Source organism: Zea mays, chromosome 1, assembly GCF_902167145.1.
Source record: "Zea mays cultivar B73 chromosome 1, Zm-B73-REFERENCE-NAM-5.0, whole genome shotgun sequence".
NCBI lineage: Eukaryota > Viridiplantae > Streptophyta > Magnoliopsida > Poales > Poaceae > Zea > Zea mays.
The window spans coordinates 16,636,584-16,663,274 of record NC_050096.1 but is presented as its reverse complement, the minus strand read 5'-3'; the positions used below and the strand labels follow the sequence as shown (position 1 = coordinate 16,663,274).

General features: G+C 53.2%; 2 protein-coding genes and 1 long non-coding RNA gene across 3 annotated transcripts; 2 read left to right on the top strand and 1 right to left on the bottom strand.

Moving 5' to 3' along the window:
• The first annotated feature begins 15,896 nt into the window (after window positions 1-15,896).
• On the top strand, window positions 15,897-19,457 carry LOC100284273 (uncharacterized). The gene is made up of 4 exons (NM_001159058.2): window positions 15,897-16,751; window positions 18,289-18,384; window positions 18,653-18,720; window positions 18,872-19,457. The coding sequence occupies exons 1-4, from the start codon at window positions 15,975-15,977 to the stop codon at window positions 19,017-19,019; spliced, it is 1,089 nt and encodes a 362-aa protein (NP_001152530.2). The 5' UTR covers window positions 15,897-15,974; the 3' UTR covers window positions 19,020-19,457.
• A 1,896-nt stretch (window positions 19,458-21,353) lies between these two features.
• On the top strand, window positions 21,354-23,880 carry LOC100286062 (uncharacterized). The gene is made up of 4 exons (NM_001370739.1): window positions 21,354-22,206; window positions 23,191-23,283; window positions 23,418-23,485; window positions 23,611-23,880. The coding sequence occupies exons 1-4, from the start codon at window positions 21,535-21,537 to the stop codon at window positions 23,759-23,761; spliced, it is 984 nt and encodes a 327-aa protein (NP_001357668.1). The 5' UTR covers window positions 21,354-21,534; the 3' UTR covers window positions 23,762-23,880.
• Window positions 23,881-24,276: 396 nt separating this feature from the next.
• On the bottom strand, window positions 24,277-26,231 carry LOC109942747 (uncharacterized). The gene is made up of 2 exons (XR_002265496.2): window positions 24,846-26,231; window positions 24,277-24,586 (listed from the first exon to the last, which is right to left on the bottom strand). It is a non-coding gene; the product is annotated as an uncharacterized lncRNA (long non-coding RNA).
• Window positions 26,232-26,691: the final 460 nt, after the last annotated feature.

The following is a 26,691-nucleotide window of genomic DNA, read 5'->3' as shown; positions in this document are numbered from 1 at the left end:
GTAGGGTTAAGAAATACGAGGGATCTAAGAATAACCTTGACCATCTCATGGTCATCCTATTTTTCGCTCCCGAGGTTGCGCACTTGGTTCACCAAGGTCTTCAAGCGGTTGTACATAGCTTGTGGATCCTCCCCTTGGTGAAGCATGAATCGACCGAGCTCCCCCTCGATCGTCTCCCTCTTGGTGATCTTTGTCACCTCGTCTCCCTCGTGCGCGGTCTTGAGTACGTCCCAAATTTCCTTCGCACTTTTTAACCCTTGCACCTTGTTGGGGCAAAGGCAAAGCCGCCACCCTTCGCTCGAAGTCTTCGTCGTTGTCGCTGGTCCGACGGAGACAAAACGGGCAGGGACACCCTTCGCTCGGTACGACATCAGACGAAGGCCTGCGACGAGGTCTTCCCACCGTGCGGCCTCGTCCAGTTCGGAGGCCCACGTGCGATCCGGCCCATTGTAACGGGCCCTGCGTGGCCGCTGTGTGTTACAGGCCTCATTTGTAAAGGCATTCCTATAATTACAGTCTGTAACCCTGCTTTATGGGAATATTCTGGGGATAACCTGGGTAGCTGAGGGCACATGCGTCCTTAACCCAAGGCGATGGGCGCTCAGGTACCTATAAATACCCCCGCACAGTGCCCGTGAGAGGGCAGATTAACAGAGCTATTGCCTTCTAGCACGTAACCCTATTGTCGTCACTGTTCACCCTTGTTGGCCTCCTTGCGACTGAGAGCAAGTTCCAACATTTGGCACCCACCGTTCGTGCTACGAGAAAACCACCCGTGATGGCACCCAAGAGAGCTAACCCGAAGGCTGACGAGGCTGCGAAGGCAGCACTGCTCGCCGCAAGTAAGGGCAAGGCCCTCGCCCTCACCCAATCCACCCACCAAGAGGCCACCGAAGACAATGTTCCCGCACCCGCGAAGACAACACTTTCCGCACCTGCGCCCCTGAAGGACAATCGCAGCCACCCCCAGGCTTCGCCACACTGGAGGGCGCGGACCTCACCGAGGATGGTGAAGTCCTCGGCGTCTCAGCGGAAGAACAGCTACAGTTGCGCGCCCTGCGCCTCAAGAACCGCAATCTCCAGAGGCAGAAAGAGATACTGGAAGCCAAGCGCCAGCGTGTGTCCGCACTAGCCAAAGTGCGGCAAATGATACGCGATGAAGAGCAGAAGGCCCAAGACCTCGAGCGGGAGATCGCGCTGATGCAGCGCGAAGGCCACCTTGGCCTGCAGCACGAGCCACCCCTCCAGCAGCGCGCACAACTGGAAGACACGCGCGAAGGCCACCTCGGCCTGCAGCATGGGCCACCCCTGCAACACCGAGCACAACCGGAAGACCCGCGCTTCCCTCAGCGCGACCACACCTTCCAGCACGCCGCGCCATTCCAAGGGGTCAACTATCTCGACGAGCGAAGCCCCCTGGCGCCACACCTGCAAGTGACGCCTTGGCCAGCTAACTTCCGAGCAGGGACATATCCCAAGTACAACGGCAGCACCGACCCGGCGCAATACATAATGAGTTATCAGGTCGCCGTCGCATCCGCCGGAGGGGACGACGCCATAATGGCGAAGTCTTTCATCATCGCCCTAGAGGGCCCAGCTCTCACCTGGTTCACCAGATTGCCTCCGCTGTCCATTGATTCCTGGAGAAGTCTCAGGGACAAGTTCCTGCTCAACTTCCAAGGGTACCGCCCAGACACCGACGCCTTGGCCGAGCTCTCGCTTTGCAAGCAGCTGGAAAAGGAGACTCTGCGGGAATATTACCGCAAATTTTTAACACTCAAGTCACAGCTGCCTTCTGTTGATGATCAGATAGCCATCCACTACGCCATCAGTGGCCTTCGTGCCGGCGTCCTCTACAGCCACTGTATCAGAGATCCGCCCAAGAACCACCAGGAGCTATATCAGCTCTTTGAAAAATATGCCAAATCCGAAGAGCTCCACCAGCGCAAGGTCGAGTCACAGCGGAAACCGAAAGACGCCCCACAGTACAGCCGCACGTGGATGAGGACTCCGCAGCCAGACTCCGGTCGAGACGGCCGCAATCAGCAGCAAGTGCACAACATCGCCAACCAGCATCCCGCTGCTGACCCCCCTCGTCGCCAGGAATATCCCCCCAGGGCCGCAGAAATGGAACTCGTGGTAGGGGCCGAGGGCGCGCACAGCCGCCGCGCCGATTCTACTGCCTCTTCCATGGCAAAGACTGCGCCCACCAAACCAAAGACTGCCCCAAAACGAAGGCCACCAAAGACAGAATGGCACGGGCGCAGCCAGCCGACAACCCCAGAATTGTCGCGCACAACTACCAGCAACCCCCTCCACCATATATCCACGCTCCCGCCCCGCATCCACCGCACCACGCCTACCAACACCATCAGGAAGTACAAATCGTACCTCCTCCACCCCCACCACCACACCAGCAACACCAAAACATCCCCCATGCCCCAAAGCAGGAAGACTTCGCCGATCAACCATATCGCGGAGTCATCCACATGATAACTGGGGGGGTCCAGCACAGACTTCGACACCAAGCGGCAGAAGCGAGACCACTATCGCAGCATCAACCATGTCGCCGTCACTGGCCCAGTCGTGCAGACAAAGTGGTCCCACATACCGCTAACCTTCGACGCACGAGACGTCGACCTGCGCAGCGCCCCCCACTGCGACGCCATGGTTATCAATTGCAGCATGGCAGGCTAGGACCTGCACAAAGTCCTAGTTGACAACGGCAGTCAGGCGGACATCATCTTCCTTCACGCCTTCGATCGCATGGGCATAAGCCACAGCCTGCTTAAGCCTTCGGACAACCCGTTGTATGGCTTCGGCGGCAAGGGCACCTTCCCCGTCGGAAAAATAGAGCTGCCTCTCTCCTTCGGTGTAGCACCCAATGCCCGAAGTGAGCAAATAACCTTTGATATCGTGGACATGGTATATCCTTACAATGCCATCATGGGCCGAGGCTCCATCAATAAGTTCGAAGCAGCCATTCACGAACTGTATCTATGTATGAAGATACCAGGACCGTTAGGCGTCATCACAGTCTTCGGCAATCAACAGACGGCGCGCAACATAGAACGGGACTTCGTGCCCGGTCAGAGAAACGTGCACTGCCTCACGGCCCAGCGCGAGGTCCCTGCGCCCGCCAGCCCAACCGATAAACAGCACGACAAGATACAGCTGTAGAGCCAAGACGGGACCAAAACTGTCCCCCTTGATCAAGCCATGCCCAAGCAGACAGTCACTATCAGCGAAGACCTCACCTCGCATGAAGAAGAGAGACTGCTTTGCTGCCTGTCAAAGAATAAAGATGTCTTCGCCTGGTCCACCCTCGACTTGGTCGGAGTCAGCCGATCCATAATTGAGCACAGCTTGGGAATTGACCCTTCGGTGCGACCAAAAAACCAGAGGCTTCACAAAATGTCCGACGAAAAGACAGAGGCCGCCAAGGCGGAGGTGCACCGCCTCCTAGAAGCTAAATTCATCGAGCCAGTGGCCTACCCCACGTGGCTCTCAAATGTTGTAATGGTGCAGAAAAAGCGGGAAATGGCGAATGTGCATAGACTTCACCAGTCTCAACAAGGCCTGCCCAAAGGACAATTTCCCATTGCCGCGGATCGACAAAATAGTCGATAGCGCGGCCGGATGCGAGGTCATGTCACTCCTCGACTGCTTCTCCGGTTACCACCAGATATACATGAAGGAGGAAGACAAGGCTAGCACCAGCTTTATAACACCCTTCGGCACATATTGCTTCATCAGAATGCCGGAGGGACTCAAGAACGCCGGGTCAACCTTCTCCAGACTCACCAAAACAGTACTCGAAGGGCAGGTCGGCAGAAATATATTTACATATGTGGACGACATCGTCGTCGCCAGCAAGAACAAGGAGGATCATCTCATCGACCTCGCCGAGACATTCGCGAACATGCGAGACGCACGACTCCGCCTAAACCCGGAAAAGTGCGTCTTCGGCGTTCGCCAGGGCAAAATATTGGGCTACCTGGTATCACGCCGCGGCATCGAGGCCAACCAAACCAAGATCCAGGCCATCGTAGACATGTTGCCTCCGCAGTCCGCCAGGGACGTCCAGCGTCTGACAGGCAGACTGGCCGCCCTCAACAGATTCATCTCCAGGTCCGCCGAGCGAAGTCTCCCCTTCCTCAAAACACTTCGCGGTGCAAAGGACTTCGCCTGGGGACCGGAGCAGGCAGCGGCCTTCGCCGCACTAAAGCAGCACCTGTCGGAGCTTGCCATCCTCACAAGCCCCGACTCCTCGATCCCCCTATTGCTCTACGTCGCGGCTTCGCCGCATGCTGTCAGCGCGGCACTAGTGCAGGAGCAGACAGTCGAGGGCGTGGTCAGGCAGTGCCCTGTTTACTATGTCTCCGAGGTACTGACACCGTCCAAGTGCAACATGACAGAGCTGGAGAAGATTGCCTACGCAGTCGTTATGTCTTCGCGCAAACTGCGCCACTACTTTGAAGCATTCAAGGTCCGAGTCACCTCAGACAGGGGGCTCGGCGAATTATTCAGAAACCCGGAGGCATCGGTAAGAATTGCCAAGTGGGCAGCCGAACTGTCCGGCTACCACATCAGCTTCGAGCCTAGGACAGCCATCAAGTCGCAAGTCCTGGCAGACTTCGTCGTCGACTGGACTGGGCCAATAACACAACCAGACCCGTCCACAGAGAAGGTTTGGACGATCCATTGCGACGGCGCATGGTGCCATGCGGGGGCAGGCGCCGCTGCAGTCATCACCTCACCGGCAGGGGTCAAGCACAAATATGCAGCACGCCTCAGCTTCGCTCTGGAATCCGACAGATGCACAAATAATATAGCAGAATATGAAGCAGTTATCCTTGGCCTCCGCAAGCTAAGGGCCCTCGGAGTCACCACCTGCATCATCAAAACAGACTCCAAGGTAGTTGCCGGCCAAGTCGAAAAAGACTATGCAGCAAAGGACCCTGCGCTCATGCAGTACCTCGCGGCCATCCGAAGTCTCGAAAAGCAATTCAAGGGGTTCACCTTGCAGCATGTGGATAGAGCCAAAAATGAGGAGGCCGACGCATTGGCCAAGGCCGCCGCGAGGGGCGAGTCCTTGCCCTCCGATGTGTTCTTTCATACCATCGGCACGCCAGCCGTCCGGAGCCCCGAAGGGCTCCAAATAACTAATGACAGCGAGGGCCACCGCATAGTCAACCTAATCATGACCGAAGACTGGCGGGCACCAATAACCCTGTTCCTACAGGGGTACTATCATCCAACCGACATCAGTGAGGCCAAGCGCCTCAGATATCGAAGCCGGGACTTCGCACTGATTGAAGGCCAACTCTACAAGAAAGGGGTCAGTCAGCCAATGCTTAAGTGCGTCACCGAAACCGAAGGCATGCAGATCCTACGTGAAGTCCACAGCGGCACGTGCGGCTCACACGCGGGGCCAAGGGCCCTAGCTGCTAAGGTGATCCGCCAGGGTTTTTACTGGCCCGCAATGATTTGCGCCGCAAACCAGGTCACAAGGTCCTGCGAAGCCTGCCAGAAGTTTTCTCCTCGGTCAGGCAGCCCCTCGCAGTATACAAAGCTGATCGCCCATACATGGCCTCTCCAGCGCTGGGGCCTGGACATTGTCGGGCCCCTGCCCACCGCTCAGGGGAACCTTAAGTTCGCCTTTGTCGCTGTCGAGTACTTCACCAAATGGATCGAGGCGAGGGCTGTTTCTACAATAACATCAAAGACTGCCCAAAAATTCTTCTGGCAAAACATTGTTTGCCGTTTCGGAGTACCGTCTGAACTAACAGTTGACAACGGCAAGCAGTTTGACAGCCAAGACTTCAAGGATTTTTGTTTCTCCATCGGCACCAAGCTTGCCTTCGCCTCAGTCTATCATCCGCAGTCCAACGGGGTCGTGGAATGCGCCAATGGGAAAATCTTCACAGTTGTCAAGAAGATGCTCCTTGATGAGAAAAAGGGCAGATGGACCGATTTGTTACCTGAGGCAGTCTGGGCACTAAACACGACTGAGTGCAGGGCGACTGGGTTCACTCCCTTCCGCCTTCTATACGGATCGGAGGCCATGACCCCGCAAGAAATAAAGCATGGGTCCCCGCGAACAGCCCCGTCAGCCGTCCCCGACGTGGACGAGCCAACTTCAAAGGATCTCATTGACGGAGACCGAGTCTTCGCCCTGCAGGCCCTAAACAAATATCAAGCCCAGACCAAAGCATGGCGCGACCACACTGTCATCCCGAGGGAGTTCAGCGAAGGGGACCTCGTACTCGTCCGGACAGCTCGGACGGAGTCCAAGGGCAAGCTGGAGCCCAAGTGGGAGGGCCCCTTCATAGTCAAGACAAAAGCTTCCCCCAGCGCTTACAGGCTCACAACGCCAAACGGCGAGGACCTGGAGCACTCCTGGAACATCGACAACCTCCGCAAATTTTTTGTTTGATTCTTCAGGGCCGATTTCGCCCTTGTAACCCGCAAAAACAATCTTGTACCGGCCCGCACTCTTTTCCTCCCGAGGGGTGAGGTTTTTAACGAGGCGGAGCCATGTAATATATGTGTGAAAAATCCCCCGCAAAAACATGCGTCGAAAAAAGACCGCGACGACGGTCTTCGACATTCGACCAACACGAGGTCACCGCGAGGCTAAGCGATAGCCACCCTCGCGTGCGACAAGTCCGCGCAGAAGTCGCCTAAGGGTGCAGCCGGACTAGCACAACAAGTGCGAAAAAACCGAAGTCTACCGCGAAGACTGTCCGCGCAGAAGTCGCCTAAGAGTGCAGCCAGACTAGCACAACAAGTGCGAAAAAACCGAAGTCTACCGCGAAGACTGTCCGTGCAGAAGTCGCCTAAGGGTGCAGCCGGACTAGCACAACAAGTGCGAAAAAACCGAAGTCTACCGCGAAGACTGTCCGCGCAGAAGTCGCCTAAGGGTGCAGCCGGACTAGCACAACAAGTGCGAAAAAACCGAAGTCTACCGCGAAGACTGTCCGCGTAGAAGTCGCCTAAGGGTGCAGCCGGACTAGCACAACAAGTGCGAAAAAACCGAAGTCTACCGCGAAGACTGTCCGTGCAGAAGTCGCCTAAGGGTGCAGCCGGACTAGCACAACAAGTGCGAAAAAACCGAAGTCTACCGCGAAGACTGTCCGTGCAGAAGTCGCCTAAGGGCGCAGCCGGACTAGCACAACAAATGCAGAAACAACAACATCAAACCGTCCGCGCCAAGACCGACCACAATCACACCAGCACAACATAGCAAAACACACCAGACAAAGTGTACAACGCCTTCGCAGGCATAGACAAGTGAGGGCACACAACTACATCATAACAAGCCTTTACACACATACAAGCGAGGGCACGACACCCTACATCGGCTCAACCTTAGGAATAATTTCCATCTCCCTATAATTAAATAACATTATCCTAAGCTCTTCACCCGCAAAAAGACTTCGCAGTTCCCCTTCACCTGTACTCTCGGCGGCCGACAAAGACAGTAGTTCCCGCCGGCCAGCCCTACTCACACGAAGCCGAACCCCCTCCGCCACACTAACTCTACGCTTCGCAACCGCCCTTCGTCATCGTCGCCCGGTGCTAGGACCCGGCACATCTCCTGCGTCCGCGGCGTGCGGCGAAGCCTCCGCCGCAGCCACATCCAAGGCCGCAAAGTAGTCCAAATCCTCCTCCGACGACTCCTCAGTCCACTCAACCGAGCTCCCAGAGTCAGCAAAATCAGAAAACTCAGATAAAGATCCACCACATTCATTACCACCTTCCGCGGTCGACGCCGCCAAAAAATTAGTAGTAGCGGTTGCGTGCGCAGGCCCAAAATCTTGAACCTGCGCAGCAACCAAAATTCAGCAACATATACAAATTTCCCCAACCCTCTACACCCACTACGCCACCTGCGAAGGCCCTGACGTTGCGGGAGCCCCCGCCGCTGGCTCCGCCGTTACTTCCGCTGTCGTTTCCGCCGCCACCGCCACGGGATCTTCAGCACTCGGCACAGCAGCTGCGGGGGCATCAGGCGCGCCTTCGGCGACCCCTAGGGGAAGGTCTTTGCCGGCCGCAGCGGATGCGGAGGCATCCGGTGCGTCTTCCGCAGTCTCCGGGGTCGGCTCCAGGGCGGCCCCAGGCACGGCCTCCGCCGGGTTGGCTCCGGGTCAGGCGGCGCGCTGTTCAACGCCCCGAAGTCGTCCACCCTCTCGCCACGCGCCACCTAAGACAAAACACACAAAATTCAGCACACACACACACAGCCCACATACAACAAACACAAAACAAACGAACACGTTACCTGAGCCCTCGCCGTCTCAGCCCGCTCCCTGACCACCTCGCGACCATGTGCACCCCACATCCGGTCGTAGATGGCTCCGGCGGATTCCTTCACTACGGGGTCCTCAACCTTAAAGATATCTCGCTCGAAATCTTCATCGGCTTGGTCGAAGACCTCGAAGTGCCGGCACCCTTCGCGGGAGAGCGCATTCATCGCCCCCTCGCAGGTGACCAGGGAGGCATACGACATAAACCCCTCCACGACAGTGGGGAGTGCTTGCATTTCCTCCTGCACCCACTCCAGGCAGCGAAGTCCGGCCTCTCGGTCCGGCACTTCGAATTCACCGGTCCCCGCGCCCAGCTCACGGTATGTATCCATGAGCTGTTTCCGCGTCCGCTCTGCCTCCGCGCGCGACACGGCCTCGGCCCTCTCCATGCGGCTCTCCAGGGTGGTGAGCCGCTCCTGCAGCTGCTCGGCGCGCTCCCTGGCAATGTTGCCCTCCGCCCGCGCCAATTTGGCCTCTGCCTGTGCAGCCTGCTCCTTGGCGAGGGCCTCATTGGTCTCCCTCCTCTCCCCGTCAGTTGGCGCCGGAGGTCAGCCTTCTCCTTCTCCAGTACGGCCACCTTGTCCGCCAGCTTACGGCACTTGCTGTCGGCGGCCGATTTTTCACGGACGACGTCGGCGTGTTGTGTCCGAAGTCTCTCGACTTCGGCAGACACAGCCGCCGTGAGGGCCCCCGACGCTGTACGGTTGGCGAAGTCAGCCACCTGCAGAACACACGTAAGGCCGCGGCCTAAGCAAAAAAAAACACCTCCTTCAGCCGGCAGGACGCCTGACTCAGCGCCTCCGTCACCTCCTCCAGCCGGCGGGACGCAGCGCCCGCCTCATCCCTGACAACCGCGAAGGCCGACGCCTCGCCTCCGGCGCTAAGAGCCCCGCCCTTCGCCTTCGGCACCACGGCAGCCGTCGTGGTCGCCGCGGCAGGCGCAACTATAGCAAGTTGGCCTTCGTCGGACCCTGCGACGTACCGACGAATAAATTATATACGAAAAAAAAGAGAAAAAAGAAAAAACGAAGCCAACGACTTACCACCAAGATAGTCGTCCACACTAATATTAGTGGCGAAGTCGGCGACGCGTTTGCCTGGCAACGACAACGCTCCGGCCGCCTTCGCGACCTCCGCCACTCCGCCGGCAGGCGGCACCACCTTTGTCGATTTGGAGCCTCCGGCGCCTTGCTAGATGCAGGGGCGCCCGACTTCGCCGCCAGCAGCGGCTTGCCTCCGCCGGGGGCCGCAGCCTTCGCAGCCCCCCGCTGCCTCTTCGGCCTGGCTTCAACGAGCCTGACGGCCGCCTGCCGCTTTTGTGCAGCTCCCTGGCGATCCTTGTCCATCACTGCCGACACAACAGCAGCAATATTCCGCCCGTAAGGAAAAACTCTCCATTTGCGAACCATGCGAGATGTAAAAGAGTCTTCGCCGGCCGCGCAGGGGATAGGAACATTCCTAGGCCAACAACCCCCGGTAACCCTCAGCATCCGAGACGAAGACTCCCGGAGCTCGGGCGAAGACATCCTTCCCCCGGGGGCCGCGCACGTCCTCATCAGCTCTCTAGCAAAACCATCAGAAACCCCAAGACCTCCCATAACAGTACCTAATTTTCTCTTTTTAGAGGATGGGGCAGCCGCCGGCGCAGGGTCGCCTCCAATCTCCACCGCCGGTTTCTTCCCACGGCGGTCCGCATCGTCTTGACCAGGGTAGCCGTCATATGGCAATTGATTTAACTCGAACACCCTGTTCAAACGGTCATTCAACCCGCAGATATCCCAACTGCGCGGGCCCTCTGTCCTCGGCACGTAACGCCCAACGAGCCGTACCGCCCCATCCTCCGCCTCACGCACAAAGGCGGTCGGGTCGCGGTTTTGCAGATTCAGTACGAAGGCAGGACTTCGCACCATCTTCCCACCATGGGAAGGCATCTGGCGAGGGCACACTTCGCCCAACGCCCAGCCATGCGCCAAGGGCCATACCCCGTACGCCACAAATTATTCAACCAAGTCGCGCCCACTGCTCAGGCCGGCGGCGCACTGAAGGGCCCCTTCGTCCACATCCCCCTCCGCCACTTCAAAGGGCGGGTACGCTGAGTAAAAATGAGAACACATCTCGGACATGGGGAGTCCCTCATGGCCTTCGACGGTACCCTCAGCAACGTAAAACCAAAATTCATTCCAGTTGCCCCACTTGTTGCGGGCGCAAGGAACCAACTCGACCACCTGCATCGTGGTCTTGCCGGTCTTCGGCGTGAATGTGCAGGACCCGAACTGAGCGACTTCGTCCCCAATCATCTTCTTCTGCCAGTGCAAACAATAATACTTCGCAAAAACTTCGACCGATGGCTGTCCGCCGTACGAAGTCGTCGCCCAGACATACTTCGACAGGGCCACCATGGCATTCGGTGTCAGCTGATGTATTTGAACGTTGAACCTGCGCAGGACTTCGCCAACAAATCGGTGCGCAGGCAAGCGGAGTCCGGCGGCGAAGAACGCCTCAAAAACAACCAACTCGCCCTCCGGCTCGGGGACTTCCTCCGTCCCCGGGACACGAGCAACTCCGCCGCCGAAGTAACCCAACCGCTGCATGTCCTGCACGCGGACCGACGACATCCGCGACACGCCGAAATCAACAGAATCGCCGGCGCGCAACTCCTCCGCCATCGAACTACTCAGCGTCTCCTCAGACGAGGCGGCGGCCGACGGCGAGGGATCGGCCGGCGGCGTAGCGGCAGCGGAAGAAGACGAGGACGGCATCGCTATGTACCGTCGGCGGCGGCGGGCGGTCTGCTTCACTCGAGCCAGATCTCCGGCGAACAAGAGCACGGCGGGCAGACGAGCAGCAAGGCGGCGAAAAAGGGTGGCTAGGGTTTTCACGGAGCGCGGAAAGCGAAGTTCAAAGAGCACCGACCCCCGCCCCCTTTTATAGACAGGGCGCGACGCTTCGGGAAACCCGCACTCCAACAGGGCGCGACGCTTCGGGAAACCCGCAATCCAACAGTACGCCGTCAATCAACGGTCACGTCAAAAACCCCCGCGGAACCACTTCGAGCGAGGGCAGCGTCTCCGCCATCTAGCGACGTCTTCGGCACCAGGTGACTTTGTCGAACTGGTCCCTCGGAGGGCAAATGTTGGGGCGAAGGCAAAGCCGCCACCCTTCGCTCGAAGTCTTCGCTGTTGTCGCTGGTCCGACGGAGACAAAACAGGCAGGGACACCCTTCGCTCGGTACGACATCAGACGAAGGCCTGCGACGAGGTCTTCCCACCGTGCGGCCTCGTCCAGTTCGGAGGCCCACGTGCGATCCGGCCCATTGTAACGGGCCCTGCGTGGCCGCTGTGTGTTACAGGCCTCATTTGTAAAGGCATTCCTATAATTACAGTCTGTAACCCTGCTTTATGGGAATATTCTGGGGATAACCTGGGTAGATGAGGGCACATGCGTCCTTAACCCAAGGCGCTGGGCGCTCAGGTACCTATAAATACCCCCGCACAGTGCCCGTGAGAGGGCAGATTAACAGAGCTATTGCCTTCTAGCACGTAACCCTATTGTCGTCACTGTTCACCCTTGTTGGCCTCCTTGCGACTGAGAGCAAGTTCCAACACACCTTATTATACTCCTCTCGACTTAGAGAGGCGAGGAGTATAGTGGTGGCTTGGGAGTTAAAGTGGTGAATTTGGGCCACCTCGTCCGAGTCGTAGTCTTCATCCCCTACGGATGGTACCTGTACACCAAACTCAACAACATTCCATATGCTTGTGTGGAGTGAGGTTAGATGATGCCTCATTTTGTCACTCCACATATTATAATCTTCACCGTCAAAAACCGGTGGTTTGCCTAACGGAACGGAGAGTAGAGGAGTACGCTTTGAAATGTGGGGGTAGCGTAGGGGGATCTTACTATACTTTTTGCGCTCTTGGCGCTTAGAAGTTATGGAGGGCACGTCCGAGCCGGAGGTGGAAGGTGATGAAGTGTCGGTCTCGTAGTAGACCACCTTCCTCATTTTCTTTTTCTTGTCGCCACTCCGATGCGACTTGTGGGAGGAGGCTTTCTTCTCCTTCCCTTTCTTTTTGTTGCAGGACTCTTCCGATGAAGCTTTCCCGTGGCTTGTAGCGGGCTTGTCGCCGGTCTCCATCTCCTTCTTGGCGTGTTCTCCCGACATCACTTCGAGCGGTTAGGCTCTAATGAAGCACTGGGCTCTGATACCAATTGAAAGTCGCCTAGAGGGGGGTGAATAGGGCGAAACTGGAATTCTAAAAAATAATCACAACTACAAGTCGGGTTAGAGTTAGAAATATAATTGAGTCCACGAGAGAGGGTGCAAAACAAATCGCAAGCGAATAAGGAGTGAGACACGTGGATTTGTTTTACCGAGGTTCGGTTCTTGCAAACCTACTCCCCGTTGAGGTGGTCACAAAGACCGGGTCTCTTTCAACCCTTTCCCTCTCTCAAACGGTCCCTTGGACCGAGTGAGCTTTTCTTCTCAATCACTTGGAACACAAATTTCCTACAAGGACCACCACAAGATTGGTGTCTCTTGCCTCAATTACAAGTGAGTTTGAATGCAAGAAAGAATGAGAAAGAAAGCAAGCGATCCAAGCACAAGAGCTCAAAAGAACACGACAAATCACTCTCACTAGTCACTAATGCTTTTGTGGAGCTGGGAGAGGATTTGATCACTTGGGTGTGTCTAGAATTGAATGCCTAGCTCTTGTAAGTAGTTGGAAGGTGAAAAACTTGGATGACTTGAATGTGGGGTGGTTGGGGGTATTTATAGCCCCAACCACCAAACTAGCCGTTTGGTGGAGGCTGTCTGTCGTATGGTGCACTGGACAGTCCGGTGCACACCGGACATGTCCGGTGCGACAGCCACGTCACCCAGCCGTTAGGGTTCCGACCGTTGGAGCTCTGACTGCTGGGCCCGCCTGGATGTCCGGTGGCGCACCGGACATGCACTGTAGAGTGTCCGGTGCTCCACTTCACGCGTGCCTGACTTCTACGCGCGCTGGCGCGCATTTAATGCGCTGCAGGTAGCCGTTGGTGCCTGAAGTAGCCGTTGCCCCGCAGTTACACCGGACAGTCCGGTGTACACCGGACATGTCCGGTGAATTATAGCGGAGCAGTTGATGCGAATTCCCGAAGCTGGCGAGTTCGGAGTCGCGTCCTCTTGGAGCACCGGACACTGTCCGGTGTACACCGCACACTCCGGTGAATTATAGTGCGCCGGCTCTGAGAATTCCCGAAGGTGCGAAGTTCAGCTTGGAGTTCCCTGGTGCACCGGACACTGTCCGGTGGCGCACCGGACAGTCTGGTGCGCCAGACCAGGGCTGCCTTCGGTTATCCCTTGCTCTCTTTGTTGAACCCAATTCTTGGTCTTTTTATTGGCTAAGTGTGAACCTTTGGCACCTGTATAACTTATACACTAGAGCAAACTAGTTAGTCCAATTATTTGTGTTGGGCAATTCAACCACCAAAATCAATTAGGAACAAGGTGTAGGCCTAATTCCCTTTCACTATGAAACCTATGGGAGTCCATAAAAAGTTTGGAGTGAAAACCAAATAAAAAATGCACTTAATAGAAACCTAGGATTTCTATGTGTACCAGACTAGTCCGGTGTGCAGGGGACCTTGCACCAGACCGATTAAATAGATACCCTATTCTATGGCCAAACCGACAACTGAGCATAGGTAAGGATGGCAATGAGTACCCAAAACCCGATAGGTTTTTACTCCATTAGGGCATGTTTGGGAGCAAGTGGAATGAAGATGGTTGAGGGGACTAGAATCCCCTCTATTACCCTTGCTTCCAAACAAGACCTTAGGGTACGGGCTTGAATCAGTTTTCATACACATGGGTTTGTTAATATGCATAAATATATACCGATAGGTTCATGGTTACATGTTTGTTCCTATAGTACCCAAACCCGTGAACCCATGAGTTTTTTAAAACCCGACCAAACCTAGTGCATATTATCATTTTATTTTATAAACGAACAACAAACTTGTTGTCTCCACCCATTTACTTCCTAATTTTTATGAAATGGTGAATGTATAAGTAGTTGGTGATGTGGAGCTTATATATGGCCAACAAGCACGTGCCCTGCGTGCCTGGCACGAAGCCCGCTATTTAGGGCCAATCTAAGCCTGGCCCAGCATGGCTCTACGTAAAGCTCGAGTTCGGCCTAGCATGGGAGGCATGTCAGGGTTTTAAGCCCATTGGACTAGCTCGAGCACAACCTGTTCCTAAACGAGCTATAGACTCGGCTCGTTTAAGGTGTGTTTGGCTAGGGAGTCAACTAGAATGGAGCGACTTCATTCTAGTTTTTGAGAATGGAGTCGTTTCATTCTGTGTTTGGCAAGTAGAACATAGCCGCTCCATTTTTGTTTGGTTGAAGAGTAGAATAAAGCGGAGTCGCTCTGTTCTTTGTTTGATTAGAGAGTCGTAGGAGTGTGAAGGGGAGGAGAGAGAGAGAGGGGAGATCGCTCGTATCCTGTCATTTTATTGGAGCGGGAGCATCCCAAGTATTTATGATATATTCCTATATAGAGACTCAAGGAGTCACTCTGCTCCTTTTTCGTTGGAAACCAAATATATGAAAAATAGAAATATAACCACTCTATTTTTTCTTACTCCTCAACCAAACACATCCAACTATTGTATGAACATCTTTATCCTTTATTTAATGTCTATCATTTTTTATGATCTGTGTATATACGTGTAATTGTGTTAAGTTGTATCCTTCAATTATGATTTGTGAATGTGTTTAGTTTTTTATGGTGATATAATTCTGAGTTTTCTTTATCTACCAGCGCAAGAGAATATTCATTCTTGGGTCGGGCTTACTTCGGTCGAGTCCATCTATGTCGTGCTCGTTCAGAGATTTCAACCCACCGTCCGACACAACATAGATAGATATTCAGATCTAACTATGTCGTGTTTAAGCGAGTCATGCTTCAACGGACCTGAACTGGACCGTCTTGTGCCGCCCGTCTAACATCTCTAGTGGAGCTTTTCTATATTCTTGCACATTACTATAGAGATATGTATAGAAAAGAGGTAATGAGAAAACAAAGAAACAGATAAAAAAAAGAACAGAGATGCTGAAAACTGAAAAGGAAAGAAGAAACTGTTTTCCCCTGCTATCAATCCTAGATCCATCCCGAGCCACCTTAAGGCCTTGTTCGTTTGTATCGGATTGCACCCGGAATCGTTCCACCTAATCAAAGTTTATATAAATTAGAGAATCAATCCGGTTAGAAATCGTTCCGACCCACCAATCCAGCGCAAACGAACAAGGCCTAAAAGAGGATACCGATTTTTGTGCAATGTGTGAGAAGAGACATACGGAGTCACTTTTACATACAATACAAACTGGAGCTGCGATTTGTGCCTTCTTCTCTTTGAAGGCTAGCTTTGATTTGTTTGGAGGAGCATGCGGGAGAGGAGTCGTGCCAGGCAGCGTGTTACGGTTAAGATTAGCAATAGTACATGCATCCTTTTGCCCGGCAAAACGGCGTAGCATAGTGGCTTCGATAATTACGAGAAGGGCAGGGCAGGTCGGGATGGTCTCTCTCTCTCACCCCCACCGATCTGGGAAGGCATTGTCTTGTTGTACTTTCCCTTCCGGCAGTGGCCTCGATTCGCATCTCCTTTTCCCGTCCATGCGCGCGCCGGCGGGCGGTGCCAGTGCCACCGCGCTCGCGGCGGCCATGAACATTAAGCAGCCGCTGCACGGCGCATCGACGCTGTTCGCGCTGCTCTCCCTCTCGCTGCTCCTCCTCCGCCTGCTCCTCCGGCTCCGCCTGGCCGCCTTCCGCGACGCGGCGCTGTCGCTCCACCTGCTGGCGCGCCTCCGCCTCCGCCCCGTCCTCCTCTGCCTCCCGTCAGCCTGCCACGACGGCGGCGCCGGCGCCGGCGCCACCACGCTGCGCGTCTGGTGCCCCGCCGCCCCATCCTCCAAGCCGCCGCTGCTCCTCCTCCACGGCTTCGGCGGGGACGCCAAGTGGACGTGGGCGCGCAACCTCCCGCGCCTGTCCCGCCACTTCCACGTGTACGTGCCGGACCTCGTGTTCTTCGGCGCGCAGTCCCGGTCCGCGTCGCCGCTGCGCTCCGTGGCGTTCCAGGCCCGCTGCGCCGCCGAGGCCATGCGCCTCCTCGGCGTGCCCCGCTACGACGTCGCGGGGATCAGCTACGGCGGCTTCGTCGCCTACCGGATGGCCGCCGCCGAGGCCAGGGACGCCGTGGGCAGGCTCGTCATCATGACCACCGGCGTCGCGGCCACGCCCGGGGAGATGCGGGCGATGGCGGCGCGCGAGGACCGCACCGTCGAGGATGCGCTGCTGCCGGACACCGCCGAGGGGCTGCGCTTCCTCGTAAGACGCTCCATGCATCGCCCCCCGCCTTGGATGCCGGACTTCGTGCTTGACGACTTCATCCAGGTCAGTGCTCGATCTCGTTCGATTTTTTTTTCTTTCTTCCAATTATTATGTTCGTGATTTTGCACTATCGCTTTCTCTGCGTGTGTGGTTTCGTATTGAGTTCCATATTGTTTAGCGTACGCTAGAGTCTACTAAAGGTCAGTAGTGATGCATTTGTCCACGCGAAACATGATAGGTTGTGTACATTCAATTGGGTTTCGTACTCCCTAAGATTTCAGTAACGAGACATGTTTCGTGTCAAGAACATAAGACTCGGACAGTTCAGTTTGTAGAGATTTCATACAAGTCACACACACAGAGAGAAAATATATAGAATACCGCGGGAAAAAAACCCCATGTTTCAGAAGGTAGACATGCACGCACCAGCGTCAGCGTGCTGCAACACTCTTCAAAAGAGCGTGATTCATCTCATTCCATAAGAAATCAACCAGCTCTGGTAGTATCATTCATGCCTCTTGTTATAAAAACACATTTCATAATCAACCTAATAGTATGCGATGCTATTATTTTTCACATCGTTTATTATATTTTAAAATCGATTTATCGATTGGATTCTTGAAATGGAATTATTTTTTTCTGTTTTCGGACGGAGGGAGCGGAAGAGATACCACACAGCACAGGCACACACACACTCCTATATGCATGTCGTCATGTACTCCTCGTGTTCCAGTCCAGAGAGCGGGGAGAGAGAGACACGCGGATCCGGTAGATCTGGTGCGGCGTGGCACGGATGCCGCCGATTCCTTTGGTTGCTGGCTCCTTACGTGGCCCCACCCATAGCAAAAAGAACTCGGCGGCAGCGTACGCGACACTGACTGCTCGTCAAGTTGCGTGCAGATCGAGCAGCAGACAAGGGTCTAGGACAGCTTATGGGTCCAGATCCTTGGATCAGTATAGCTTTTGTTTTGTCCAAGTCCAGCCAACCAAAAAAAAAAATACCCGACCACGCAGGATCTGCGGCATGGATGTATGCATGGACCGGAAGTTGGTAATCCATCCGTCGACTCGATAGATGCACATCCGGACCCGGACGGGCGGAGGCAAGTGTCAAGGCCGAGAGGACAAAGGAATTGAAGAGGCCCTACGACATAGCAGGTCCGCATCGCGTCCGTACGCGCGCGCGTGGCCAATATGGGGACGACAGCTTGTGGCTCGCAAATCCACCTTCGCCCCTACTGCTTCTGCACGTTCTGGCCTCTGGGGCTGTGCTTGCTTCCGTCCCGTCTCGCTTTCGCGCTGGTCACGATGAACCGACCCGAGTACCCGACGCCCCAGCGGCTGCCGTTCGTCCGCGTGCAATGGTTTCCGAGCACGTAACCGCAACAAGGAGTAGTTCTAGGATGCGGCACGCAACGTGGCCCAGTGAGCGTGTGGAACGTGCCACCCATCACCCATGTCGCATGGCAGTGGATGGATAGCTAGACCCGAAAATCGTCCTGACGGGAGGCTTGCCTGTCCCCGGCCTGAGGGCTCAGGGCTTTGGTACAGTACATCATACACATCTCCCACACTTTCTTTTTTTTCCCGTCTCATGCAGCTCATGTACGTGGACCAGAAAAGGGAAAGGGCAGAGTTGCTGCACGAACTGCTCAAGACCGGAGCTGGCTTCGACCCCCTCCCGGTTCTTACCCAGGTACGTACCACCCCACTACGACATCGCACTTACTCCTTAGGTTCCAAGATAAAATCCGTTTTGGTTTTTTAGTTGATTCATATAATACTTTGTATGTGTCTATATTCATTATCATCTACTACAATATAGACATAAAAATCAAGGGTTAAAACGAATATTATTTTTGGGACGGATGCAGTACTAATTATGCAATTACCATATGAACTCGCAGGAACACTAACAAAACAAAAATACTAACAATTTTGGGCTTCCGATCCGTTCCCTCCAGGAAACACTGATCATCTGGGGCGACAAAGACCAGGTGTTCCCCGTCGACCTCGGCCACAGGCTGCACAGGTAGGTAAAAAAAACGCACAGCTAGCGCAGCCGCAGCACCGCCGCACTGCCGAAGATCCTTGCTCTCTTTGCATTGCACGCAACGCAACCCACCACGCCACTTCGCTTCTTATCGCTCAGAGCGCTGCCATTGCACTGCGCGTGAACGCAGGCTTCTGGGCGAGAGGTCCAGGCTAGAGATCGTCAGGGACGCAGGGCACGCGCTGCAGCTGGAGGGCGCCGACCACGTCAACCGCTCCATCAAGTCGTTCCTCCTGGACGAGCGGGTCGGCCCGGGAGCCGGCGCGGGCCGCAAGTAGGACGAGGCCTTCTCCCGTCCAGGCCCACAACCAAACGGAGGCCTGCTCGCAGGTGCCTGCGTACTTGCGTTGCAGAGCTGCAACAGTGCGAACGCCAGCTGTAGTTAAGCAGCGGAGCGGCAATGACCTGCACGCACGCAGACGCCCCCACCGCCCCGCAATCATGCAGCGCTGGGGCTACTGGTTACAAAAGTACAGAGAAGCGTCGCTCCGGACTAGTTTGTTTTGTACAATAATGTCTGAAAGAACGAGCTTGTGCGGCCGAAATTCGGAGAGCTGTCTTTATCTGGTGCGCACAGTCTGTCTCTTTGTTTCTTCATGCTCAGCCTCATGAGATAACGATATATTTATGACAGCTCCAACAATAATTTGTAAGCTAAATTCAAGCATTTTATTTTATATTTCAATAAAGAAAGGGAGAAAAGCTACCTCCTGATCAAAAACTGGTTTTGTGCACGTATTTTAGGTTCACATGAGGTTGTCATGTTGGTCTAATTATATTATAAGTCATTGTGAAAAAGACAACATTATTGATAAGTCATTGTGAAAAGGCAACATTATTTAAGAAGAGATTGTCTTAAAGCTAACAAATCACAAGCTCCTGCTGTTGCGCGGGCGGGTGCCTTTACTGACTGCCCTTTTCAACAAGGTTATACTAGCATTATTCCAGAGCTATCCTTTTGTGATGCTGTGCTGATGGACCACTAGTCGCTGACAGCCCACTTGTGCAGCATATAGAAGACTAGTGTTTAACCCAATTTCTGGTTGCCGTATCTTCTTGCCCTGCCTTTACATAACATCATCCTCTTGGTGAGCAATCATCTCTCCTTCAGGAAATAAAAAAGAAGTTTAAACAAAGAGGTGTTGCCTCTACATAACATCATCCTTTTGGTGTACAAGCATCTCTTTCAGAAAAGAAGTTTAAACAAAGGGGAGACCAGAATTCTTCCCGTGGCCGCCACTCCCATATGTATCGTATGTAGGGCCTGTTTGGTTCACTACCTCAGTTGTCACATTTTACTTAACTTTTCTGCCTAAGGTTAGTTATTCAATTCGAACGACTAACCTTAGGCAAAGTGTGGCACATTTAGCCACAAACCAAACAGGCCCCTAGTCTTGTGTTCGACGTATTGTGATGGCCACGTGTAAACCATCGCCAGTGTTTCGCTGCATGGACCCCACCATCGGACGCTCCTCCTTAACTATGGCAACGTCATCACCGCACACCGCCCCGCCCTCGAAGTCGAAGGCTCCGCTAGTCCGCTTGGAGAGAAGGGAACTTCAAGTTGCACTGGTAAGTTGCCTGCATCCGTGCCCGTGATTTGTTACGATTTATTATATATCATATAAATAAATATTAAAATATATATTTAAATATAATTATTATTTATTTTTAAATATTAAAGTGCGTGTGATCTAGTGGTTAGTTTTAAAATTTTAAATCAGGTATGTGAGTTCGAGTGCTCGCTTTGTATTTTTTTTACGGACGTGAGACTGGAGCGCAAAGTGAAGTCGTGCTAACATAAGTCACCAGGTGATCATATTAGGTTAAAAAGTGTCGTCGCTAAAAGCTTTAGCAGTCGGCATCTTTTTAGCGACTAACCATCGGTTGCTGCTATTGTATTTTTAGCTACCAACTGATGGGGCAAAACACTCATAGATGAAATCAAATAAAAACCAAACATTAAAAAAGTATAGCAAAATAAACCAGAAATACATTATAATCTATCTTAGAGCATCTCCAAGAATCTTTCTAAATTTTACTCTCTATATTATCTTTTAGAGAGTTGTTTACATAAAAACCACTTTCTATATATTTCTAATATCCAACAACTTTTCTAAATCATGTTTGCACTCTAGATAGTCATCCACTTCTTCTATATTTGGTTAGTGAGAAATACGAAATAGAAGATGGCTGTCGTCGGAAGGTGTTTTCTATAAAAAAATCTCTATCCTTATTCATTAAGAACAATATAAAGAGTCTCTTAGAGTTGTTTCTTAGCATGGTTTTGGGCTTTGAAGCTCCAAATTTGATGTGAATCCGGATACTTGCCTCCATTCACTTTATATCAATTTGCATAAGAAAACTTGGTAATCCTTTTTTTAGCTCTTATATATAGTTATATGTATTAAGTGAGCACAATAGACGGTAGTAAAAAAAGAAGCGAATGAACCTATACTAGAACAGCCGAACTGAAATTTACGGGCATTGACGACGGCCAACAATGCGAGATACAAGTTTTTCTCCAACTAAAATTTTCGTTGTGGCCCGCGCACTGCTCCCTCCCTAAAAACTGTTCCATCCTTTCAAGTTCAGCAATAATGTTTGGTCCACTCAACCACTTTTCCCTTGCAAATCTGCAACTGCAATGCCCATTTTCGCCACCAAACACGCTCTCTTTAAGCTAACCATCGCGCCCCCCGTTCTCTTAGCACGTACACTTGCACACACTCTGCAAACTGAAGGTGCCGGACTAGTAGCTCCGTGTCACTGTCACCAACCAGAGCCAGAGCCATGGGGGCCAGCCTGAGCCTGGTGCCGGTGCTCGACTACTTCGCCCGCCGCGAGTGCCTGCGCGCCGGCCTCCACCAGAACGCCGTCACGCTCCCGTACCCCGACGGCGGCGCCGGGGCGACCTGCACCGTCCAGTACTGGGCTCCGCAGGGGGAGCCTGAGCTCCCGCCGCTCCTGCTGGTCCACGGCTTCGGGCCCCGGGCCGACTGGCAGTGGCGCTGCCAGGTGGGGCCGCTCTCGCGCCACTTCCACGTCATCATCCCCGACCTCCTGGGCTTCGGCGGCAGCGCGTACCCGTCCGAGACGGCGCCGCCGCCGACGGAGGCGACGCAGGCCGCGGTGCTGGCGGCGCTGCTGGGCGCGCTGCCCGGGATGGAGCGCCGGCGCGTGGCCGTGGCGGGCACCAGCTACGGCGGGTTCGTGGCGTACTGGCTGGCCCGCGAGGCGGGGCCCGCCAGGGTCGGCCCCGTGGTGATCGCCAGCTCCGACCTGCTCAAGACGGCTGCCGACGACAGGGCGTTCCTGAAGCGCGCCGGCGAAGGGTGGGGCGGCGTGGACGAGATCCTCCTCCCCGCCGAGCCCGCCGCGCTGCGGAAGCTCCTGGAGCTGGCCTCCTGCCGCCCGCCGCCGCGGCTGGTGACGCCGGACTTCCTGCTCCGTGACTTCATCCAGGTGCGGTGCGGTGCTTGTGCCTTGTGCTAAGCGGAATCCTCCCTCTTTTTGACCGTTTCTTTTGCGCCGGAAGTCAACGTCACCTCGGAATCCTGGACACTAGAATTGCTCGTGTTTTTTTTTATTAAACAATAGTCAAAGTAACGTGGAAGGAGTGCCCAAGTTTAGATGTTCTAGACAAATGGGTGCGATGCAGCATTACATTCTGCAGGAGTATATAGCGACAAACTAACAACACGGTCGGTAACTCTGCAGTCGCAGCAGCTTCCTTTTCGTTAGATTCAGATCGACGGGAAACCCACAGATGGCTGCAGCTGTTTAGGATGTTGCTGCAGGTTCAATTTTTTCCCCCCTGTTGGTACTTGCCTACTTGGTACTGTGGCTGTTACGGAAAGATGTGCAACAGCTACAAGCTACAGCGTTGCAAAAACCGCAGCCGATCAGGGCAGCAGCAACGTGTAACATGTAAAATAACTGGCTCTCTCGTACTATTCTTCGGGAGTCAATCTCTTCTGCTACAGGGGTATAATAACTGACCGAATATATAGAACATACTATCGACTTTTATATCTTTAGATAATTAACTTTGTTACAAAAAATATACTTCATAATAAATCTAAGGATACCTTTCATGGATTACGAAATCAATATATCTTTATATATGTAGTTAAAATCTTAAAACTGACTTCTCGAGAAACCATACGAGTAATTTTATTGTTTTTTTTTGTTGTACTGAGGAGTATTGTAGTACGCACTTTCGTTTCGTCAGCGCAACTCGCCAGCCGTCATTAATGCCCAACCACTAGCTTGACCCGACAGGAATCGCGAATCGACCGTATATATGGTTGGAGTCTGTCCGTTCTCTTCTGCGACTGGGCCTAGATGTTGCCTGTCCAGTGTCCACTGGTCCAGCCAGTTCAGCATTCAGCGAAGAACTCCTAGCACTGAACTTTTTTTTTCTTCCCTTTACCTGTCATCTGTCAGAAACTCTTCACGCAGAACAGGGAGCGGCTTGTCCATCTGCTGAAGGGGATTACGGTCGGGACAGAGAAGTTCCAAGTGACGCCAATATCTCAGGTACTGTTAAAAACGCAGGTTGTCTCGCGCGCGGCGCGCTATCAGATGACGCTCTGGCCTCTAGCTAGCCGCACGCCCGCGCCTCTGTCTGTGAGCCTGTGACTGAAATTTCGCCATGGACGTGCGTTGTGCAGGAAGTGCTGATTGTATGGGGAGACCACGACCAGCTGTTCCCGGTGGAGAAGGCGTTTGCGGTTCAGAGGTACGAGCGTTTCTTCACAGGCACACTGTGTTGTATGCCCGAAACAAAATAAAAACAAACAAACAGATGGCTCAGCCCGTGCTGACTGCTAAGTAACACCAACTGACTTGTCGCTGTGTCGGCAGGGCTCTGAACGGGACCGCTAGGCTGGAGGTGATACCGAAGACAGGCCACGCTCCTCAGCTGGAGGATCCGGCTCGCTTCAACAAGGTCATGCTGGACTTCTTGCTGGCTTCTCACAAGCCTGACCCCTCGGTTAGTGGTAGCGCGCAATAATTTACCAAGGTGCATTGGCGATTGGTCAGTGGTAGCCGACTCGATTGTTTGTAATAAGATCGCTGGACAGGTTCAGTTCATTCCATTAAATCAATGGTAAATTTCAAAAAGGAAAAAAATATGGTACAGATTTCTTCTTTTACCTGAGAACATCGCAACTATAGTTGTACATGTGGGCCGGCCTGGCCCGGCACGGCACAAGCACATCTAGGCACGGCTCACAAAGGCACGGCACACAAAGGCACAACCCCAATTATGGGTCGTGCCGTGCCAGCACATGGGCCGAGCCAACGGCCCACGGCACGGCACACAATTACTTATGTGTGCTAGGCTGGCCCAAAAAACCCAAAATGTCGTAATGTGCCAGACCGGCCCACATATAAAATGCAACAATAATAATAAGAAAATAGAGGTACTCAAGTACAGAACATATATGACCAAATAAAATTGAGCTGTTTTGTGGCTGTCTCATTAAAAACCTTTGGTCAGAAGGGATAAAGAGTACAGCCAGCTCAAAAATAGTAATCAGTTCAATGTTTCGAGAGTTTAGTTGAGTAATACAGCCATACATACGAAATACAGATACAATGATAAAATCCTACACGACCACATGCACACTAGGCAACAGCAACAGGTTGAGCATCTTGATTATCATCACCATCACCATCTAGATACTGATTCTCGAAAACTTGTTGAAGCTCTGGATTCTCCAAGTTGTGTTGTTCTCGATCGTCGCCCATCTGCCAATCCTTCAAACATGTCAAAATCTCCACCATCTCACTAGTTAGACAACGTCTCCTCTCCTCAAGCACCCTGCCAGTAAGACTAAAAACAGATTCGGAGCTAATAGTTGAAACAGGTACAGTTAGAACATCCTTAGCTAAAATGGAGAGAATAGGGTATGTATTCTTATGCTCACGCCACCAACTAAGAATATCAAAATCATCATCAAACACAGTAATTGGATCACTGTCAACATACATGGACAACTCAGAGACTGTACAGAAATTAGAAGGCGAAGAAGTATGGCCAACAGAAGTAGTAGTAGTTCCAGTGTTAGAAGATGAAGTACCATAAATCTTACCCCAAGCAGATTTCACTTTGCTAGTACTTACGGATTGAGTTGCCCTTTGCAACCTGGTGCCACCAAATTTGCTATCATACTTGGCAAAAACATTAGATAAATCAGTACGCACGTTATTGTAATAATCAGAGTAATCAGTAAAAGTCACATTAGAAAGAAACTGAAGTGCACTGTTGAAACCCTTGAGTTTAGCTCTAGGATCTAAGACAAAAGCAAATGAATATAGAAAGAAACTGAAGTGCACTGTTGAAACCGCGCGAAGTCGAGGGACGTCGAAGGCGGTGCGGCGAGCGCCGCCGCGAAGACGAGGGAGAAGGGAGCCACGCGCGGCGCGCCCATGCAGGTAGAGCAGAGGCAGAGCCGCGGTCGCCGTTCAGCCGTTTAGGATTTAGGGTTTGCTGTGCCTGTGCCAAACCGCGCCAAATGGAATAGGTGTGGCCGTGTGGGTGGGAAGTGGCCGTTGGATGGCGGCAGCGCGGTGCGGTGCCTGATCGGACGGTGGACGGATAGGATCGCTAGGGTTTTTATGTTTAGTGAGCTTTAGTGTGTCTTAGGTAGTGTTTGGTTGAGGAGCCAAGTAGAACGGAGTCGTTCCATCCCTGATTCTAGGAACGGAGCCGCTCTGTTCTGTGTTTGGTAATCTGGAACAGAGCGGCTCTGTTTTTTGTTTGGTTGTAGAGTGAACGGAACGGAGCGTGACTGTGCGAGCGGGATGGGAACGGAGTGGCTCCGTTCGGTTGATTTTTTGGAGCGGAATGGTTCCGGATCTGATGAGAATATTCCCTAATTGAAGCCATTCCGTTCTAGTTACTTTGTAACCAAACAACAACAAAACTGGGACAGAACGGCTCCGTTCTACTTGGCTCTTCAACCAAACACTACCTTAGTTAAATGGGTCGTGTCAGGCCGGCCCGTGTGCTTGAGTTGAGGCCCAGACACGGCCCATGCATTGTGCCAGGCTGGTCCGGGCCCGCAAATAGGTTGGGCCGTGCCGGGCCTGGGTCGTGCCTAAAATTGTGTGCTTTGGGCCAGCCTGTTAGGCACAGCCCAAATGTACACCTATAATCGCAACAAATATGCCTGTGTGTGTATTCTAAATGTTGGCCGTATGGTGTTTTGAACGTCAGTTCTCCTATATAGCAAACTCATTTGAATGTTCATACTAAAACATGGGACGCGCTATAATGACTCAGACATAGGGCGTGATTGGTTGTCTTCCCAACCAAGCCCGCATGACTCCACCCAACGAGGCTTCTGGTAGCCATGCTAGACCTGTGCAGATAGAGCGTGATTGGTTGCTTGTTTTCTCTCGACCATACTGAAAGTCGCCTAGAGGGGGGGTGAATAGGGCGAAACTGAAATTCTCAAAAATAATCACAACTACAAGCCGGGTTAGCGTTAGAAATATAAACGAGTCCGCGAGAGAGGGAGCAAAACAAATCGCAAGCAAATGAAGAGTGTGACACGCGGATTTGTTTTACCGAGGTTCGGTTCTTGCAAACCTACTCCCCGTTGAGGAGGCCACAAAGGCCGGGTCTCTTTCAACCCTTCCCTCTCTCAATCGGTCCCTCGGACCGAGTGAGCTTCTCTTCTCAAATCACTTTGGGAATCAAACTTCCCGCAAGGGCCACCACACAATTGGTGCCTCTTGCCTCAATTACAAGTGAGTGTTTGATCACAAGAAAGAATCAAGAAAGAAGGAAGCAATCCAAGCGCAAGAGCTCGAAAGAACACAAGCAAATCTCTCTCTCTAGTTACTAGGGCGTTGTGTGGAATATGGAGAGGATTTGATCTCTTTGGTGTGTCTAGAATTGAATGCTAGAGCTCTTGTAGTAGTTGGGAAGTA